The following is a 22041-nucleotide window of genomic DNA, read 5'->3' on the forward strand; positions in this document are numbered from 1 at the left end:
CTATCATTAAGCTTACCTGGGAGAAGATATTTGCTGTTGGAGCAACTCTGCTGTCCACAATACTATATAATATTGCTAATAATCTGTCTAATGGAAATGGTTTTGGTCCGAGGAGATGATTGCTTGTCTATAAGAAAAAAGAACATGGATTTCTTCTTACAGCAGAACACTTGCTTTCTGTATTATAAATTCCCAATAAAACATATTTATACTGTAAACAGTTCCCCATAGAGGCTAAGAAATCTAACTGGCAGTCTCTAAGTTAAAATTTTACCTGACATGATAATGATTTATTTTTCAATGGTGTCTTCAAGACGTTCTGACTTAGCATCAACAAACATGAAAGAATTCACAAGTCATCCAGTCTAGTTCCAAACATCACCCCTATTTTGCTGTTGTGACTCTTTAGAGTCCCTTGGACTGCAAGGAGATTCAACCAGTCCATTCTAAAAGAGATCAGACCTGGGATTTCTTTGGAAGGAATGATGCTAAAGCTCAAACTCCAGTACTTTGGCCACCTTATGCGAAGAGTTGACTCATTGGAAAAGACTCTGATGCTGGGAGGGATTGGGGGCAGGAGGAGAAGGGGACGACAGAGGATGAGATGGCTGGATGGCATCACTGACTCGATGGACGTGAATCTGAGTGAACTCCGGGAGTTGGTGATGGACAGGGAGGCCTGGCGTGCTGAGATTCATGGGGTCGCAAAGAGTCAGACACGACTGAGCGACTGAACTGAATTGAACTGAACTGAACCAGATGTTAAGTGATTTAGCCAAGTCATTTGTCAAGATAGTGCACAATCAAAAGTAGGGTCCAGGCCCTAACCCCTAGACTATAATCTACTACTAACTCCTCACCACTTCTCTTTGTGCCACTTCCTGAAAAATGTACTTGTTCAACATTAACTGTTCTAAAAAGACAAGTTATAGTAAATACAAGCTTAGAAAATGAATGCAGTGTTTCACAGGATGTGAATAAGCTGTAGTTTAAAACAATGTAAAATTTATTAAAAATTTTTAAGACTGTAAAACGTTCATACTTGTCTACAGAGTCAATGATACAATTATTTCTTACTGGAAAACAGCAGTGCTCAAAGGTCTATAGATAATTAAATTAGACAATTATATCAGATAATTTTCGGAGAAGGCAATGGCACCCCACTCCAGTACTCTTGCCTAGAAAATCCCATGGACAGAGGAGCCTGGTAGGCTGCAGTCCATGGGGTCGCTAAGAGTTGGACATGACTGAGCGACTTCACTTTCACTTTTCACTTTCATGCACTGGAGAAGGAAATGGCAACCCACTCCAGTATTCTTGCCTGGAGAAACCCAGGGACAGGGGAGCCTGGTAGGCTGCTGTCTATGGGGTCGCACAGAGTCAGACACAACTGAAGCGACTTAGCAGCAGCAGCATCAGATAATTTTAGTAGCAGTGTAAGAATTTAAGTACTCTATATGAGCAAGGACAAATAAATGGGAAGCTTTATTTACATGCATGGGATTAACTATTTCTTTAAAGAATAAGTTAAAAAAAAACCTATTCATAATTACAAAAAATGTAATTTATACCTTTTTTATACCAGCTACTTATATCTAAAAGATAGTTTAGAAATCATTTTCCAGGTCTTAAAGTTTATATTCTTTTCTTGTTAAATACTTCAAACATTTAGAAAATATACCAGTATACCCACCACCCAATTTCAACCACATCCAAATATTATGCAATTTGTACAAAAAAAGCATTCGATCATGTTACAAACTGAAGACCCCTGCACCCCTTCCATATCTCATTATCCCCTTCCCTCTCAAGAAGAACTGTTCTCCAGAATTTGGTATTTTTATAATTTTCATGACAATTTTTAAACTACTACTATATATGCTGGCTTCCCTGGTGGCTCAGTGGCAAAGAATTTGCCTGCCAATGCAGGAGATACGGGTTCGAACCTTGGGTCAGAAAGATTCCCTGGAGAAGAAAATGGCAACCCACTCCAGTATTCCTTTTTTTTTTTCAGTTTATTCAATTGGAGGATAATTACTTTACAACATAATGATGGTTTTCGCCATACATCAATATGAATCGGCCAAAATATACACGTGTCCCCTCCATCCTGAACCCCTTTCCTACCTCCCTACCCGCCCTGTCCCTGTCACAGAGCACCAGCTTTGGGAGCCAATGAAGGTCACAGAGTTTGTCACTACAGTACTACCCAGCCTATCCTCATCAATGCAAAGTACATTCAAATATTGACTTTGATATGATCAAACTACAGAATTTCAGGCTCTTATTTTTCCACACTACCCACATTTGGAGTCATAAATATTCTTTTTCAGTTTTGCTAATATTAAGGGTATAAAATAATATCCCAGTGTTGCTTAAATTTGGATTTCTTGGGACTTCCTTGGTGGTCCACTGGTTAAGAACCTGCCTGCCAATGCAGGGGTTACAGGTTCGATCCTTGGTCTGGGAAGATACCTCATGCCACAGGGTAACTAAGCCCTTGTGCCTCAACTACTTAAGCCCAGGTACCCTTGAGCCTATGCTTCACAACAAGAGAAGCCACTGCAATGATAAACCCATGCACTGCAACTATAAAGTAGCTCCCACTCACTGCAATTAGAGAAATCAACAAGCAGCAACGAAGACCTAGTGCAGCCAAAAATAAATAAATAAGTAATAAACTGTATATTTAAAGTTGCATTTCTCATTAGTCAAAGTTGCACCCTCATTAGTCAATGAGGGTGATAACTGTGTCATGTTTATAAAGATACTTCAAGTTCCTTTTTGTATCACTCACCCATTTGTTTACTGGACCTTTGCCTTTTTCTCATTTGTCTGTATGAGTCTTTAAAAATCCTAGATAATAATCATTTGTCAGTTGTATGAGTCCTAGAACAGTATGTCAAACATCACAGTAGGCTTTGGATTCAGGAAGTCCAGGAACTGGATGCTGGTGCTACCATAGAACTATATAATCTCAGGCAAGTTACTAAATTTCTCTTTAATATTCAATTTAATCATCTAGAAAATGAGGATAATGATAGTAACTACATTCATTAACTCATTTTGAGAATTAAGATCATACATAGAGTCTACAGTGTTTGGCTTACAGTGCTCAACAACTTTTATTATTACTATCATTATATACTTATTTACATTTTTTTCTTTTCCACACAAATGCCTCGAAAACAGATGTTTTATTTACCTTTTTCATTCCTAGCACTTTGTTAGTTTAACAAATGAATGGATGAAAGGATAATGAATGAAATTATGTTAGAGGGAAGAAAGAAAAACATAAAGGTAAAAGTTGAACTATCTAAATTGGAACTGGTGTCCCTGTCCTCATTAACACTTAGAAGTGACTTGAGAATAGTAAAAATTACCAAATTCCTGACGTGTTGGGAGTAAAGTGGGAGGCAATTCAAGCTGAGAATCACACTGCAAAATGCCACCAATACTTTTCTAATTTTCACTTATTTTATGATTAGAAAACACATTTCCAATTCAAAATTAAAGTGTTCCAGTGCCCTGTAGGGCATATGACATTTATCTTCTTCATAGACCTGATTTTGGGTTCTATAAACACAAATTGGCTTCCCACCTAGAGAGAAAGTCAAAGTGTGAGAAATACCTCACTAGATTCACCACAGCTCATTAGAGAATGAAGGTCTGTACGAATAGAAGAAAACAGGTGAAAAAGAAAACCAAGTAAAATAAACGTTAGAGGAGATAAAAAGGAATCAAAACTGGTATCAAGTCAAATTAAAAAATATAGAGCCTGAAACATAAACTTGGAGTTACAGATATTTATACCAGAAAAAACTAAAACTAGGAGCAATTAAAAGAAGTTTAATTGAGGGGAACAGAACTATGAGCGAGGAAAGGAAAAATGTTGCTTTTCCATATAAAGTGAAGTGAAGTCGCTCAGTCGTGTCCGACTCTTTGCAACCCCATGGACTGCAGCCTACCAGGCTCCTCAGTCCATGGGCTTTTCCAGGCAAGCATACTGGAGTGGGTTGTCATTTCCTTTTCCAGGGGATCTTCCCGACGCAGGGATCGAACCCGGGTCTCCCACATTGTAGGCAGACGCTTTACCATCTGAGCTACCAGGGAAGCCTTTTCCATATAAACCCACTGGCAAATAACCTGGTATCACATACACGCATTAGTTGAATTGAAAAGTAAAATCTTAAAAAAATGAGTACATCTCAAAAAAATGAAGGTACGTAGAGAAAAATACAAGTGAAGAACAAACACAACAGATTTAAAACAACTGTTAATGATAATTATTTGTATGGTTTGCTTTTTTTTTAAGATTAAATCAAATCTCCTTTAATTTAAATAAGGAAACTGAATTGAGCTCCTATGGTTTGCATTTAATATTTGATTCCTTGATTAAATTGAAAGCTTCCTGAGAGCAGAGACAATGGTTCTTTTGTTCTCCACTTTGTCTGGAGCCTCTAGCAGAATACTTGGCATAAAGTAAGCATTCAATAAGATTTCAAGAGGAGAGGCAATAAAAATACAAAGGAACTACTAAGTGTATACAGATTTTAGTAAGTTAGTTCAGATTTTAAAATGACATGAACCAAAGACAAGAGGCTACTGCAAAAATCAAATCTATAAGGATATCAGAAGAACTATCATTACCTAGAACTAAAATCACCCTCACAACTAAAAACACCCTCACAATGTCTTCGCTCATACAGTTCCCTCCTTCAAGACTATCTTCCTGCTGCTGCTGCTGCTAAGTCCTTTCAGTCGTGTCCAACTCTGTGCGACCCCAGAGACGGCAGCCCACCAGGCTCCCCTGTCCCTGGGATTCTCCAGGCAAGAACACTGGAGTGGGTTGCCATTTCCTTCTCCAATGCATGAAAGTGAAAAGTGAAAGTGAAGTCGCTCAGTCGTGTCCAACTCCTAGGGACCCCATGGACTGCAGCCCACCAGGCTCCTCCGTTCATGGGATTTTCTAGGCAAGAGTACTGGAGTGGGGTGCCATTGCCTTCTCCTAGACTTGTACAAATCCATTCATTTCACAAGGATGGTCTACAGTGCAAGCTCTTTCACAGTTCTCTCTGATCAGCATTCGTATATGTCCCTCCTCAACATTCTTAAATAATTTTCTGTCTAAAGAGTAAGGCCTAAAATCTCTTAGCTCTATGTTCATTCTTTGATTTTCTTCATTCATTCATCCAATTTATTCATTTGTTCAATAAATATGACCCAATTACCACCAAGTACTGAGATATAGAGGAGAATAGATGGGCTTCCTTCCCCTAACTGCCGAGTGAGGAAATTCTTCCACAATCTGGCCTCAATTGACTTTTCTCTCAAACTCACCATATACTACAGCCAACTGTATTTCATTATGTAATTTATAAATCCTATACTTTCTCACCTGTACTTCTTGGTATTTCTTCAATCGGAATATCTTCTCTGTCCATCTCTGAATATCTAATCCTCACCATTCTTGAGTGCCCACTCAAAATGCAAGCCCTATTACAAATCCTTCCCTCACTACCTCAGCCAGAAGTATTCCCTTCTCCTACCAATCCTTTATGACACAAAGCAGCTACAAGCGTAAGAAAGAGGGTACAAAATCAATGATCTCCCTATAGCAGAGAGCATAATCAGAGATGTCTCAGTGAAAGGGCGAATTAGAAAAGTCTTTCCAAGCCAAGCAAATGGATTTGATAAGGAAATTTGCCTGCCAAACTCTAGCTCTGTGTGAATGGAGGAGAAAAGTCTTCCTCGATACTTTTAACTAGTAGCCAGAGCTAATTCTGATGTGGAGGCAGAATTCACAGTATCTTTGTGGTCTGAAAGCACCCAGGCAGAGAACTGAATTTCAAATGATCCCAAGTTACTGGTGTTTCTAAGTGCTTGCATAGAAGCAGGCGTAAAAATTCTCTAAAGGAACACACCTCAGGCCTCAAAAATGCCAACATTTAAGTTAAGCCAACAATTAAAAATAATAAAATATTCAGGAAGCAGGACATTATGTGCACAGGTCAGCAAAAACAGAAAATGTAGAATTAGACTGACTCTGATACTTTAGTGTCTCAGGAAGACATGCTAGAGAGAATGGAAACTTGTGTGTGTTTGTGCATGCTCTGTCATGTCTGACTCTCTGCGACCTCATGACTGTAGCACACCAGACGCCTTTGTCCATGGGATTTTCCAGGCAAGAATACTGGAGTGGGCTGCCATTTCCTATTCCAGGAGAGAATGGATGAGGGGCAATATTTGAAAAGTTAATGACTAAGACTTTACCAAAATTAAAAAGGCATCATTATTCCAAATAGGAAGCAAATTAATGCCATGTAAAAAGAAATTCAATCCCAGATTATCACAGTGAAATGCAAAGAACACTAAAGTAAAAGGAAAAGAGAACTTGAAAGCACCCAGAGAAAACAAGAATAACACAGGAATAACAGATGCACAGCAAGTGCTTTTTTTTTTTTAAGCAGCAAAGACAGTAAAACAATGTCCTCAATTTAGAAGTGTAAGCTAAGTAAAACGGTTTTTAACAATAAAAGAGAAACAAAACTCTCAGCATCCATAGTGCTAAGTCTATAGTTCAAACTCCTCTAGTTTCTGTCAAGAAAAGTCACAGAGAGATCCGAATAGACTAAATGTTCCTTTCACCAATTTCAATCTTGCCCCACAGCTGTACCTCCAAAGGTGCATATTGCTTCTAATTCCTAAGCATTTCTAGATTCCTCAGGTCAAAACAGCCTGTTTGGGGCATTACGTTTCAGTCTTCCTTGATCTGCTTACTTGTGTCTGTTAGTTGCTCAGTAGTGTCCAATTCTTTGTGACCCCATGGATTACGCTAAGCTCCTCTGGCCATGGAATTTTCCAGGCAAGAATATTGCAGTGGATTGCCATTTTCTCCTCGAGAGGATTTTCCTGACCCCTATGTTGAAACCTGATCTCCTGCATTGCAGGCAGATTCTTTACCATCTGAGCAACTAGGGAGGCCCCTGATCCGCTTAGTCACCTGTAAATCTATCTACTAGTCAATTTCAAATTTTACAGATCTCTGATCTGCTTAGACCTTCTTAGTTTTACCTTTTTAACTTCTTCAACACCATATCTGTGGGTATTTCAAAGGGGACAAGAGGAATACATTCTATATTTAACTGAAAATTCCAATGTGACCTTTTTCATCTATTAATTCACTTAGAAAAAATTTTGTCAACTCACTTTTACCTCTAGAACCAGCTCAACTGAATTGTGCCTCCCCAATCACTATATTCTACATAATAAAATACTATTACATTATGATGGTGCCATATCAATACAAGTAACTTCTTATAGCCAAATGGCTAATACAATTATGCATTAATTTACTTTTAATAATATTCCAAATTCATAAGTTTTTTCATTAGAGAAGTTACAACATAAATACCTTTTCATGTTTCTTTAAAAAATTGGTTTTCTTGATTTTCCCATGATGCTGCAATTAAGATAAATAATTTTTAAGATAAAAGATAGGACTCCATAAAACAGAAAGCACAATTTGTTTAAAACATGGTACACACAATACTAATTTATGTATCTTGGGCTTTATTATTTTATTCTATTTACTGCCTAAAATATCACCTTAAAATATCAACATATTTTAGACTTTTAAAATCAAATTTTGATCATATGCAAGATTACTTTTGCATGTAAAGAGGTTTTAAAATACAAGTGATACTTCCTAAAGAACTTATATTGATTTATTACAGCACATTTATTTCTATAAAAATAAGACTTTTACAAACATTAATGAGTTTTCATTCATTCTGTAAGGCAAGTTGTCAAGTCAAATAAAATTGAGAGCATTTAGTTAAGTACTTGGATTTAAGAGTGGAGAAAAAAATAGACGACAGTCCTTGCCCTCTTTAAATGAAAGACTAGTGGTAGAGACAGGCAAAAAGGAAATAGATAAAAATATATTACATTTAATGAGTCAAATTGCATAGTTTTCAAAAAGAAAACAATTCTAAAATGAGATTTCTTTCCAATTAATATACATGCAAAGGCTCCTGAATGTTCCGGATAACAGTGTATGGAGCATATGATACTATAATAGGAACTTTAGAATAATAAAGGAGTTACCACCCTTTAAATTATTCCCATCCCTCTTATTTTTAACAAAACCTATTTATTCATTTTTAAATGTACAATTATTACTGAACTTCTCTGTGAAATTACCTAGCTCACCCATTTAGGTTGTTATCTTAAAGTGAGAAATAAAGAATAAATGATTCAAGGCAGAAAAAAAAATGAATAGGTGAAATTCAAGCATTCAGAGATTGGAGAGGAAGGAATTCTAGATGGAGAAACCAATGTAAAAAAAGGTTGGAGAGTTAGAAAAGCAGCCAAGACCTCGAAAAGAGAAAAGTTCAGTTTGACTGAATTTTTTATTAATTAACTTGTAACTGTACATGTCTAGGATGTGTAGCAAAATGTATCTGGTTGCAAGGATATTTTTCACCCATTTGACATAATGAATTGGTAAAAGAGAGCAAGTGATTATATGGGGAAGAGCAGCTGAGTTCATTATGGAAAAAGAGTTGGTATTTCCTTAGGTGGAAGGTGATTGAAGAAATGGCTCATGCATTCCAAAGAAACTCTGTTTAGAAGTTTGTTAAGTGTGAGGAATGCTCTGTTGATGGATAAAGTTCTGAAGGCCTGTAGATTTTATTATCGATATTCATTTCAGGAAAGACATGTATTTTTTGCTGTCATTTTCAGACTAATTTGTCTTTCAAAATTCAGCAACCAATGCCACCTTCTCCATGAAGCCTTCTTTCCTCAACACTTGCTACAAGTTGTTTATCATATCAATCTTACTAGACACTAATATATCTTTTTTGGCTTGTTTGCTCCATCACGTCTCCACCCCAAAAGTGGCACTCATTCATTCTTAAAATTCTAAAGAAAGTTCTCAATTAACATTGTTGATTTGCAAAGGTGAAGTGAGAAACAAAGGATAAATGATTAAAAGAAAACAAAATCTTTAAAGAATGAACCCTAAGTATACCAATCTCTTATTCTAATCTCTATCCCTTATAAATTTATAGGAGTTGAGGAATTTCAAAGTATTCCCTATTTCTTCAAAAATAGAAAAGAAATGATTACCTTAAGGAAAAACCTCTTGTCGGTTCTTGCTGGATTATAAGAAGCGAGGTATGCAGCAATTAGAATAAATTTAGAGTAGTACGGAAGTTCCACATGAGTATATGCTGAGAGACCTATACAACAAAATACTTTCATGAAGTATTTAACAGGCTACCATCAGATTTTAAGTATCATATCTTTTCTCACTTATGTATTGACTTCCATATGGTATCCTGTAGTCAAAAGATTTTTAAGTGCCCTGACCTTAAAATGCCATGATAATGATGGTGATGGGGCAAATATTATTATTAATGATAAGTTTTATTCATTCTGTTATTTGTTATGATATGCTCTGCTTACTCTGTTACATGAAGTCTAAATCCTAACCATCCTGCCCTTCAAAGCTGCTGCTGCTGCTGCTAAGTAGCTTCAGTCGTGTCCAACTCTGTGCGACCCCATAGACGGCAACCCACCAGGCTCCCCCGTCCCTGGGATTCTCCAGGCAGGAACACTGGAGTGGGTTGCCATTGCCTTCTCCAATTCTTCAAAGCTACACTCCACTAAACGTTCCATGATGCTCCCCTACCACACCAAAACAGAAAATTTATCTCTACTGTGAATTCTCACTTCATATATATTTATGGTCCATTTAACTTTATATAAAGAATTAATTAAACGTAAGTTATATTTCCTACTAAGCTTCAGTGTTTACTGAGGGAGATAAGTTTAATGTTTTTTGTATCCTTACAGTACCTTATACAAAAGAATGAAGGGATAAATTAAACAGTAGTCAGTCAGCAGCAATGATTTTTAGGGGAAGGGAAAATGGAATCTGGTATTTACTGAATATCTAGCATGTGGAAGACACTGTGCTAGGTGCTTTACTTAAGCATCTTTGAATCTTTGCAGTAATTTAATGGTAGGTTTTAAGTTCACCCTTAAATAATGGAGGCTATTTATGGCACCCCACTCTTATACAGTAGAAAATCTGCATATAACTTCGACTCCCCCAAAACTTAACTACTAATAGCCTATTGCTGACTGGAAGCCTTAATGATAACATCAACAGTCAGTTAACATATATTTTGTATATGTATACCTATATGTATTTTATGCATTCATGACATACTTAACTTTTCCTTAATTTCTTTTTGATACCTGTAGGCTATGCAGTTCATTCATGAGTTTTTTCAAATTGTTGAATATCTCCAAAAAAACTTACAATATATTTACTGAAAAAAATCTGTGTTATAAGTAGACCTCTGCAGTTCAAATATATGTTGTTCAAGGGTCAGCTGTAGTTCTATGGGATAAACCCAAGGTAATAGTTTCTTTAAAGGAAACAAAAGGACAAAGCTTTCAAAATATAACCAAACGAAATGTAATCCTCAAACTAAACATAAAATTGAACTTTATTCCATAAAACTCATGGAATACATATACACTGGGATAAAATTAGGTATACAAGTGATTGGTTTAATACAAGCATTTAAAGAAATATAAACTGCTTGGTTTTCACATGATATAATCCAACACGTAAAAAATAGAAAACTGGTATTCAAACTTCATTTCCTCCCATTACACTGCAGTACTGCTTAAAAGAAAACCAGTAATTAGAATATCATGGTGCCTTAAATCATTATTTAAAATATCATGGTAGCCTGTGGTCCAGTAGTTAGGACTAACTGCTTTCACGCCAGGGACCATCTTTGGTCCCTGGTTGGGGAACTAAGATACTGTGATACAGCAAAAAATAAATAAATAACAGTAGCTTGTAAATTATCTTTTATAACACTACTGATTAATGCTCTTTAGTGTGAACTTTGGTATCTTGATTATGAGTAATCATTGAAGAAGTGTCTCTGGTAACTGTCTCAACACTTCCTTTGATACCTTTCAGTTGTCCTGGATCTGTGTCATCTTTCTGTAGCTTTTCCCACTGTGAACTGGAAAAAAAAAAATGGAAGGGTAATAATGGATTGAAAATATATAAAATCAATATACTATACTTAAAGCCCTAGAAAAACAAAATTTTTTTTGACTTGACAAAATACATTAATTACCTTATAAACAAGACAAATAATATACACATTGGTACTGCTACAAAATCACTTAGTGTATATTAGAACAATATAAAATTATATATCAATGCCCAGATGTTAATTTTTTTCAAAAATCTCTTTTCTTCTGATCACAATTATAAAGTTATCAAAAAGCACCAACTGATACTGTTGATTTAATTTAGCAAAAATTGTTATTATACATGTGTGAATGACAGTCACAGGTACCAAGGAAAATGGTTGTCATATACAGGGACAGTTTCAAATGGACCAGGAGATATCACCTGGCTTAGAATGTCCTTTCTCTATTACACTGCTGGAGAGTCTCACTGGCCCTTTATGCCACAATATGATAAAAAGGAACTACAAGCATTATATGTGCTATTATTAAAAAGGTAAACAGCTGGAACAAAAATGCAAACTGCCCTAAATACCAATTTTGTTTTCAAAAAGAGACAGAAAATAATCACATAAGAGATTCTGCAAACTAATCAAGGATAATAAAACATATATGTTTCCTATCAATAAACATAAATGGGTACATCCCAATAAAGAACAATATTTTCAGAGTACCTTAGTAAAGTAAGAGATCAAATTAGCAACACTGATTTCTGCGATCTACACCTAAACATACTATGCTGCTGCTGCTGCTAAGTCGCTTCAGTTGTGTCTGACTCTGTGCGACCCCAGAGACGGCAGCCCACCAGGCTCCCCTGTCCCTGGGATTCTCCAGGCAAGAACACTGGAGTGGGTTGCCATTTCCTTCTCCAATGCATGAAAGTGAAAAGTGAAAGTGAAGTCACTCAGTCGTGTCCGACTCCTAGCGACCCCATGGACTGCAGCCTACCAGGCTCCTCCGTCCATGGGATTTTCCAGGCAAGAGTACTAGAGTGGGGTGCCCCTGCCTTCTCCAAATAGATTACATATTAATTGCATATATAGCAATATATGTGTATACAGACATACTTGTGAAAGATGATGATAACAAATTAGAAATTACTATGTGATTAAGGAAAAAAGTGAAAGGGATAATGGGGTGTGAGACTTCTGTAATTCTTTTTTATTTTAATAATTTTAAGTTCTGAACTATTCTGATGTCACCTTTTACGTGTACAGCAAACCATGAGTTTATTCTACTTTGCCTTTTCTCTTTCTCTTCTTTTTCCATATTTTAACTTTGTAATTGAGTTATTCCCATCCTGTCAGAGAATGTAATTATACAAACAGTATTCTACCCTTGTTCCCATCTTTTAGTTTTGACCTATGACCAAATGTAGTGCCTGTCAATCCTTTTGCTAAAGCTTCCCTGATGCTAAGTCACTTCAGTCGTGTCTGACTCTGTGCGACCCCAGAGACGGAAGCCCACCAGGCTCCCCTGTCCCTGGGATTCTCCAGGCAAGAACACTGGAGTGGGTTGCCATTTCCTTCTCCAATGCATGAAAGTGAAAAGTCAAAGTGAAGTCGCTCAGTCATATCCGACTCTTAGCGACCCATGGACTGCAGCCTACCAGGCTCCTCTGTCCATAGGATTTTCCAGGCAAGAGTACTGGAGTGGGTTGCCATTGCCTTCTAGGCATCTCCATTGCACTGATTTTTCAGAAAGTGCTTATGAATATAGCGTTCCCTGAGTTCTTACAAGCTTAACACTGTTTTTCTACACCCACGATACCTGAACGACAGGTTGGCTGGATATAAACTTCCTTGGCTTACACTTCCTCTCCTCAAGTTTCTTGAAAATATTGCTCACCTATCATTTTGCTTTATTACAGATTCACCTTCCTTGGTAAGTAGCTTACCTGTTTGCCTTAATCCCCCCACTTCACTTCATTCTTTACCATCAAGCAGACAGGAAATGCCATGTCCTTTCAAATCAGCCTCAAAAACAGTACTTTCCCAAACCTACTTTGTTAATTTTTGTCTACATACTCTTCAAACACTTCCTTTTGATTCTCCAGTAGCCAGTGCTCAGGCCTCATTTGTTCTCAGTATTTTCTCACTTAAGAGTTGGACTCTCTTTCCAGACATGATTCATTTGTACTTCAGGACTACATGTCAACCCCATGCCCTGCCCCACCATCCTCTCCTCTTTTCCCTATAGTCATTGCTTAACTTTTCACTTCAGCTCCAGAGTTGGCTCTGCTGGCTTCGATTGTTTATTTCACTATTTACATGTAACTTAAAACTTGTAGTTAACTCTGTAGCATGGGCATGCATGCTTAGTCAGTCAGGTCCGACTCTGCAACCCGATGGATTATAGCCCACCAGGCTCCACTGTCCATGGGATTATCCTGGCAAGAATTCTGGAGTGGATTGACATTTCCTCCCCCAGGGGATCTTCCCGATTCAGGGATCGAATCTGCATCTCTGGGGCTCCTGCACTGGCAGACGGATTCTTTACCACAGAGCCAGCAGAGTAGACTTCTAGTCATACTGCAGGCTAGGGTTAGAGTGATTTTATTTGCTCTCCTTAGTGATCTTTGTGGAGAGAACTGGATTCAGGTGGCCAACATTATCCTATGGAAAACTAGAAGTCCTTGTATCGCTACGTAAGAGTCACTGTAACAACCACTCAAATTTTTCTACCTTTAATAAATCAGATCATAAGCTTTTCTATTCTGTGACTTCCAAAAACTTTCATCAAATGACTTTTTATTATTAAAAAAGGATTAAATATCTTTGCAATGTTTCTACTTATTCAGAAACTGCTAATATTAAAATCTTCTAATCAGCTAATTAAATCAAATACAAAATAGTTATAGATTAAGGTATTCATAAAAGAAAAGTGATAAAATTAGCAAGTGAAAAAAGACAGAAGAGTTGATGTTTTTAAATCTATGTTGCTTTGCAATGTAGACTTATAAACCTAACATCCATAAGGCACTTTCTTATTTGTATCACAAATCACTTTCACATGTATTACTGAAATCTTCTAAGGATTGTTAGAAGAGGGATCTGAGGTCTAGAGGTTCAAGGTGAATTGCTAATACCTCAAAAGGTGGAAAATAACTAAGCTGGAAATCAAAACCATTGTTTTTCTCACTATACTATGTCTGCCCAATCATGTCTCCTGAGTAGTTTCATTACTATAACAGACAAACATAGATTTATGACTTGATTTATACACTTCAATGCTCAATTTTTCATTATTTTCAAATATCTAACATAACCATAAAACACAAACCTGAAATGGATTTTCCTGTAGCATTCCAGATTTTAAAAAATTAACAGTTATTAGAAATATGCCTTGTGTAACATACTGGCTAAAAATTGTCTGTCTTTCCCAAAATAGTAAGGAATGATTCAAAATTCACAATAACTTTTTCCCAATGTGAAGAAGGTAAGAAAACATGTGGACACATTAGTGAATATTCTAAACAAAGATATAGAAACAACATATATAATAAATTAAAAATTACCTTGATATTTCTCTGAGATAAACAGTCTGCATGGCTTTCTTCAAATGAGGTTCAATGTTTCTCCAGAGCTTGCGAGTATCACGTTCATTTGCTACCCCAAAAAGGAGAAAATTTCAATAATTTAGATCTTACAGAAATTTTTTCAAAAGAAAAATTATTACAGTAAAATTATAGTTACCTTCTCCTTTAACCACAGGTTCGCAATATTTAGGAAAATTAAGTGCTGCCTATAAACAAAGGGGGAGAAAAGAGAAACAAAATTTATCTACCACAATTAGAAATTATTTTTCAAGTAAAATTTTTGTTAGGATTCAGGAAAACTTATTTCAATATAATTGCCCAAATGAAATGTTATCAGTTTATTACTACAACAATAAAAACGATAATTATCAGTAACAGCAGTAATACAACATGTAAAATATTCCTTAAATGGATAAATCCCCACCTAATATATTGGCCTCTAGATAAAAAGTAACATAACAATCCCCAAAGCAGATTTAAAAGTACATACATATAAAAGAATATTTTTATATTTTATGTATTTATGCCTAAAAAGAATATTTTGCAGATGATTTATTAAACTGTCAAGAAATGTGCCACTTACAAACTTTGAAACAAATAAAAGTATCCATTCAAAGGAAAAAGGAAAATATATGTTTATTATCCTACATTCTACATATGCAGAAAAATAAGGACCCTATACTGTTTTTTTTCCACTACTTAAAGATCATCTTATATTTATTAGTATCACTAGTAGTAATAAAGACTTAAACCACACTTCAAGTTTCAAGTTTTTGAATATAATGTAACAATAACAAGAAAAAAAGTAATCTCATCCCTCAATAAAATCATTCCTCAGTGAAACCCAAAGGACTTTATAAAAACCGTATTTAGATTTAACACTTTCTTTTCCTACAAATAGTTTCTCTAAATAATTCTTCCTTCTTGTACTTTATAATAATCTACTTTGAAATGACTGCCAGCACAGATACCTGCAGGATTCAAGGACATCAGAGTTAAGGAATGGTAACTACAAGTTATTTCCCAGGAATGACAGAGGATGAGTACTCACTCCCGACTCCACCTCACGCAGGAACTGCGCACTGACCCTCTATCCCCTCTGTAAGCCCCCTTGCTGTCATTTCCCTCTGTCACCAGGAATCTCAGACATTCAACTTCTGGAGAGGTGTTATTGATAAGCTTGAGCTAGAACAGTTTGTCTCTGGTTTGTTCCCTACTTAGAAGACACTTGAAATCTTCATCTAAATCAGAAGAGGCCTACAATTTACAAGTTCCAAAAACACACTAAATATGAAGACAATTTCTCCTATATTCTATCTCAAATACACACTGAATCCTTCTAAGTAATATTTTTCAGAGCAAAGAAAAGAACAAAGCAAAGAAAATATATCAACAGAATCTATTCCTTTGAAAGTTCCATTTTCTAACCTTAGACATTTTACCATCTTGTTACATGGAGATAAGATCTTAAGTATTAATAAAAGATTTTAAGAAACCAGATATTCTTGCCTTCTCCCTCATGGATCCACACAACTAAAGAACAAAGATCAAAATTAAGTTAAATATGAAAATTAAAGTAAATACATTTTCCAAACTGCCTATGAAGTATAAACAGCTAATGTTTAAAACAAATTTTTTTTAAGTAACCTTTTATATAAATTCAAAGTAACCCTTTATACAAAGATTACTAACTCAAGGTTAGTGGCTAAGGAAAGACCTATGTAAAGCTTCTGACCATATTCAAGAGCATCTAGATTTCAGATCACTATCAATACATGTGCTGTGCTTAGTTGCTCAGTCGTGTCCTACTCTTTGCAACCCCAAGGGCTGTAGCCTGCCAGGCTCCTGTGTCCATGGGGATTCTCCAGGTAAGAATACTGGAGTGGGTTGCCACGCCCTCCTCCAGGAGATCTTCCCAACCCAGGTCTCCTGCACTGCAGGAGGATTCTTTACTGTCTGAGCTACCCGAGAAGCCCTGGTAATATCAATACATATTAATACAAAATCCTGAAAAACAATTGTTAAAAAAGTTAGATATACAATTGCTTATTAAGTTTTCACACCTCCTCTCTGTTAGCCTTCATTTTAATTTTAATAAAAATTACTTGTGATTAGAGAAAAGAGAAAGGAGGAAATAAAAAACACACTCCTAAGGATATATGGAAGTAAACAACTAAAGATGACTGAAAGGTTTCAGATCAGGTCAAAATTTGTACTAACCCACAGATTTCTATTTCCAGAATAAATTTTTAGCTTCTAGCCTATCTCACACCTTTTCTACATAAAAGATGTACATTTTATTTAAGCAAAATGAGAACTCACCAGATGCCGGAGCTCTTTCAAATCTCGACAGACAGTATAGAAAACTCCAAGAAGAATGTTAATGTAGGCAGCATAGAAATCAGCTGAATACTCTGGAGGATGATCATGAGATAGGATCTTCTGCAGGTTCCCTGTTCACGGGACATAAATGAACAGAAATGACTGACCTAGCACCCTAGTCGTATCTTCTAGCATTTTATAATACAGGTTTAAACAATAAACACACAGGTTCAGCAATTATCAGGAATAATAAAACAGTTACAAGATTAGGATGTAAAAGTAATACAAGTTTTGAAACTGAGGTAAAAGAATCATGAATCTAACGTTCTAGAAAAATAACTAAATTTTACCTGATGTACTAAGAAATGACATCTAAAGAAAATCACAAGAACCTTATAATAGGCAAAGCAACATCAATATCAAGAGCAAAAAAATAATATGGACTTCAGTTATTTTTCCAATTACATAAGTCAGCTAGGTAAAAACAAGAGGTACTATATAAATCACCACAAAATTGGAAAATGTGCTTCATTTTTTTGTAAAATGAAAATAATTCAAGAATTTTTTCATGAAAATCTTCATCTTTACTTTGTCCTTCCCTTTTTTTATAAAATGTGTTTTCTTCCTACAACTTTGGTATCTTTATTTCTTTTATCTTACTCTTATACAGTATCACATGTTTAGAACCCTAAGTGAAAGTGAATGTTGCTCAGTCACATCCAACTCTTTGTGACTCCATGGACTATACAGTTCATGGAATTCTTCAGGCCAGAATACTGGAGTGGGTAGCCTTTCCCTTTTCCAGGGGATCTTCCCAAACAGGGATCGAGCCCAGGTGGCCATCATTGTGGGCGGATTCTTTACCAGCTGAGCCACAAGGGAAGCCCAAGAATACTGGAGTGGGTAGCCCATCCCTTCTCCAGAGACTCTTCCTGACCCAGGAACCGAACTGGGGTCTCTAGAATTGCAGGCGGATTCTTTACCAACTGAGGTATCAGGGAAGCCTTTAAAATCCTAAACTTATATTTTATTCTGTTAAAAATGTAATATTGTAGAAGCACAGTTAAAACTAAAAAGAAACCATCTATTATTCAAAATTTCCCAGTTTATAGCACCTGAATCAGTCAGTCATTTATTCCTTATTGCAATTCCCTCTGACTTCTTGATGCGATGGTCTCTTTAGACTTCTCAGTTAAGAGCTCTTTGACCAAGAGTAGTACTGTAAACCTCGGAGAGAGCAATGGCACCCCACTCCAGTACTCTTGCCTGGAAAATCCCATGGATGGAGGAGCCTGGTGGGCTGCTGTCTATGGGGTTGCACAGAGTCAGACACGACTGAAAGCGACTTAGCAGCAGCAGTACTGTAAACCTAGTTCCACAGGGTTCAAGACTATCACAATACTTTCAAGTGAAAATTCTTATGGAATGCTCTGATCAAGTCAACTTCCTTTTTCTTAAGAATCCTTCTGAGTATTTTTACTATGAATATGTTGCCATTTACCATCAGACCTTGATTTTAACTGTTCTCTTTTTCCTCACAGTCAGTCAGGTACATAACAATACATATGGTCTATCAATAGATACTAATATACAGAAATTCAGAAATAGTTGTATATAACAGAATCTGCTAAACAGGGCAGTTGGCCAAACAAAATGCCAAAAACCAAATAAACAAAGTCCCCATTCCCAAAAGATCATTTTAAAACCTATTCTCATGCCTAGAATGTTATCCTGAAGGAATTCTAAATAGAGACTGTTGCTAGATCTGCAATTTTATATCACAACCACTGAAAAAAAATATACAAAGTTCAAAATTTGACTTTGAAGCCTATGTATTTTTACACCTAGTAGCTATTTTAAATTTAATGTTGCCAAGTTTTTAAAACATAAATATTTGATACAGTAAAAACTTGTAAAAAGTACCTTAAAACTTGGAGATAAAGGTACTTATATATAAAAGCTGACAGATAACTGGATGGATGGAAGAAAGAGGGACTTCTGATTCCAGTCATGAGGGAGTATTTCCAGTTCAGAAATACTCTTCTATAAATAAACAACTAAAAACTGGACAAAATATAGAAAACAGCTATTTTCAGACATCAGGCAGCCAAGAACTCTGATACGAGAAAAGGGAAATGAGGTGAGTCTTACCATCAGCCAGGCTTTCTAATTAGAGGAAACTTTACAATAGTGGTACAGTAGAGTTGCAAAAGGAGCCCATTAATCTTAGTTGAGTTGAGACAGAGGTGAGAGTAGAGAAAGCTAAGGGTACTAGAATATAAAGGGTAAACTTCATGAGAGAAGGACACTATGCAGAGAAAGGGCCCCAGAAATCTGCATTAAGGGTTGCCCTTGATTCTTAGCTGAATGCCAACATTTAAATGCATGCTGCTGCTGCTAAGTCGCTTCAGTCGTGTCCGACTCTGTGCGACCCCATAGACGGCAGCCCACCAGGCTCCCCCGTCCCTGGGATTCTCCAGGCAAGAACACTGGAGTGGGTTGCCATTTCCTTCTCCAATGCGTGAAAGTGAAAAGTGAAAGTGAAGTCGCTCAGTCATGTCTGACTCTTCAGAGACCCCATGGACTGCAGCCTACCAGGCTCCTCCGTCCATAGGATTTTCCAGGCAGAGTACTGAATTGGGTTGCCATTGCCTTCTCCTATTTGCATGCATAGATAGAGTAAAAGCCCAGAAAAAACAAGCAAGAAAAACTTCTGGGGGAAAAAAAACAATTATTGGAGAGCTGTAGGTCAAACAATCTCCAGAGTTCAGACAGGGGTATAATCTGTTCATTTTTTCCACCAGTAAGAATAGAGAAACTATACTAAATACATTGAGCATTCAGCAGAGAACCCAAAAGGACTTAGAAGTATCTTAGAAGTGGAACTAAAATTAGCCCCGAACCCTCTCTCCAAAAGAGCTTAAAAATAACTTCAAGAGGGTCAAACGTATCTTCAAGTGATTTAAATGCTTAACAGAAAAAAGTCCAACATGCAACAACAAAAAATTTAATATCTATCATTCAATCAAAAATTACTAAGCACATGACAAAGTATAATGGATATCCATAACAGAGAAAAATCAGTCAATAGAAACAAACCACAATGAAAGAGGTAATTGAATTAGTGCACAAGGACATTAAACAACTATTAAAAACATACTTATATGCTCAAGGAGATAAAGGAAAACAAAAGCATAATGAGATCTATAAAGAAAAATTCCACTGGATTCAGCAGTCACTGTCGTGTCCGACTCTCTGCGATCCCATGGACTGCAGCACTCCAGGCCTCCCTGTCCGTCACCAACTCCCGGAGTTTACACAAACTCATGTCCATGTCAGTGGAGTCGGTGATGCCATGCAACCATCTCATCATCTGTTGCCCCTTTTCCCATCTTCAATCTTCCCCAGAATCAGGGTATTTTCCAGTGAGTCAGTACTTCACATCAGGTGGCCAAAGTATTGGAGTTTCAGCTTCAGTATCAGTCCTTTCAATGAACATTCAGGACTCATCTCCTTTAGGATGGACTGGCTGGATCTCCTTGCAGTCCAAAGGACTCTCAAGTCATCTCCAACACCACAGTTCAAAAGCATCAATTCTTCCATGCTCAGCTTTCTTTATAGTCCAACTTTCACACCCATACATGACTACTGAAAAAACCATACCTTTGACTAGACAGACTTTTGTGGCAAAGTAATGTCTCTGCTTTTTAATATACTGTCTAGGTTGATCATAGCTTTTCTTCCAAGGAGCAAGTATCTTTTAATTTCATGGCTGCAGTCACCATCTGCAGTGATTCTGGAGCCCCCCAAAATAAAGTCTCTCACTGTTTCCATTGTTTCCCCATCTATTTGCCATGAAGTGATGGGACTGGATGCCAGGATCTTAGTTTTTTGAATATCGAGTTTTAAGCCAACTTTTTTACTCTCCTCTTTCACTTTATCAAGAGGCTCTTTAGTTCTTCTTCACTTTCTGCCATAAGGGTGGTGTCATCTCCGTATCTTATGTTATTGATATTTCTCCTGGCAATCTTGATTCCAGCTTGTGCTTTATCCAGCCCAGCATTTCTCATGATGTACTCTGCATATAAGTTAAATAAGCAGGGTGACAATATACAGCCTTGATGTACTCCTTTTCTAATTTTGAACCAGTCTGTTATTCTATGCCCAGTTCTAACTGTTGCTTCTTGAATTGCATACAGATTTCTCAAGAGGCAGGTCAAGTGGTCTGGAATTCCCATCTCTTGAAGAATTTTCCACAGTTTGTTGTGATCCACAAGGTCAAAGGCTTTGGTGTACTCAATAAAGCAGAAGTAGATGTTTTTGGAACTCTATTGCTTTCTTTATGGTCCAGTGGATATTGGCAATTTGACCTCTGGTTCCCCTGCCTTTTCTAATTTTCTAATTTCATCTCTGGTTTCTGTGCCTTTTCTCTTTCTTTTTATCCCCTGGATTGGATAACTGTAGATGAAGACACTTGTAGAGAAAAAGGTCACTGAACTTGAAGACACAGAAACAAAAGCCAAACCAAATAAAACACTGAGGAAAAAAGATACAAAGTTTAAATGAATAAATAAGAGATTCAGCAGGACAATATCAAGAGATCTAACGGTCATGTAATGCAGCCCTGGAAAAAGGTGGGGGGAGCAGAGGCGACAGATGAAATATTTTTAGAAATAATGGCTGAAAAATTCCCGAAGTTGAAACTATACATTCATTATCCAAAGGGCTGAACAAATCTCCAGGAGGGTACATGATGACAGATATTTTCCACCTTGCCTTTTCAGTTATGTAAAGCCCAACTGATCAGTGGAGATCAGAGGAGAAATAACTCCAGAAAGAATGAAGGGATGGAGCCAAAGCAAAAACAATACCCAGCTGTGGATGTGACTGGTGACAGAAGTAAGGTCTGATGCTGTAAAGAGCAATATTGCATAGGAACCTGGAATGTTACGTCCATGAATCAAGGCAAATTGGAAGTGGTCAAACAGGAGATGGCAAGAGTGAACGTCGACATTCTAGGTATCAGCAAACTAAAATGGACTGGAATGGGTGAATTTAACTCAGATGACCATTATATCTACTACTGCGGACAGGAATCCCTCAGAAGA

General features: G+C 36.7%; 1 protein-coding gene across 1 annotated transcript in view; it reads right to left on the minus strand.

The window, feature by feature from the left end:
• ORC5 (origin recognition complex, subunit 5) overlaps positions 1 to 22041 on the minus strand; it is an 88395-nt gene that overhangs the window by 44007 nt on the left and 22347 nt on the right. The window contains exons 6-12 of the mRNA XM_010842283.1: positions 16934 to 17064; positions 14769 to 14817; positions 14591 to 14681; positions 11008 to 11060; positions 9136 to 9248; positions 7415 to 7462; positions 17 to 127 (exon numbers count right to left, since the gene is read on the minus strand). Coding sequence (XP_010840585.1) covers positions 17 to 127; positions 7415 to 7462; positions 9136 to 9248; positions 11008 to 11060; positions 14591 to 14681; positions 14769 to 14817; positions 16934 to 17064 — 596 coding nt within the window. The remainder of the gene's footprint in view (positions 1 to 16; positions 128 to 7414; positions 7463 to 9135; positions 9249 to 11007; positions 11061 to 14590; positions 14682 to 14768; positions 14818 to 16933; positions 17065 to 22041) is intronic.

Source organism: Bison bison, unplaced genomic scaffold, assembly GCF_000754665.1.
Source record: "Bison bison bison isolate TAMUID 2011002044 unplaced genomic scaffold, Bison_UMD1.0 scf7180017864175, whole genome shotgun sequence".
NCBI lineage: Eukaryota > Metazoa > Chordata > Mammalia > Artiodactyla > Bovidae > Bison > Bison bison.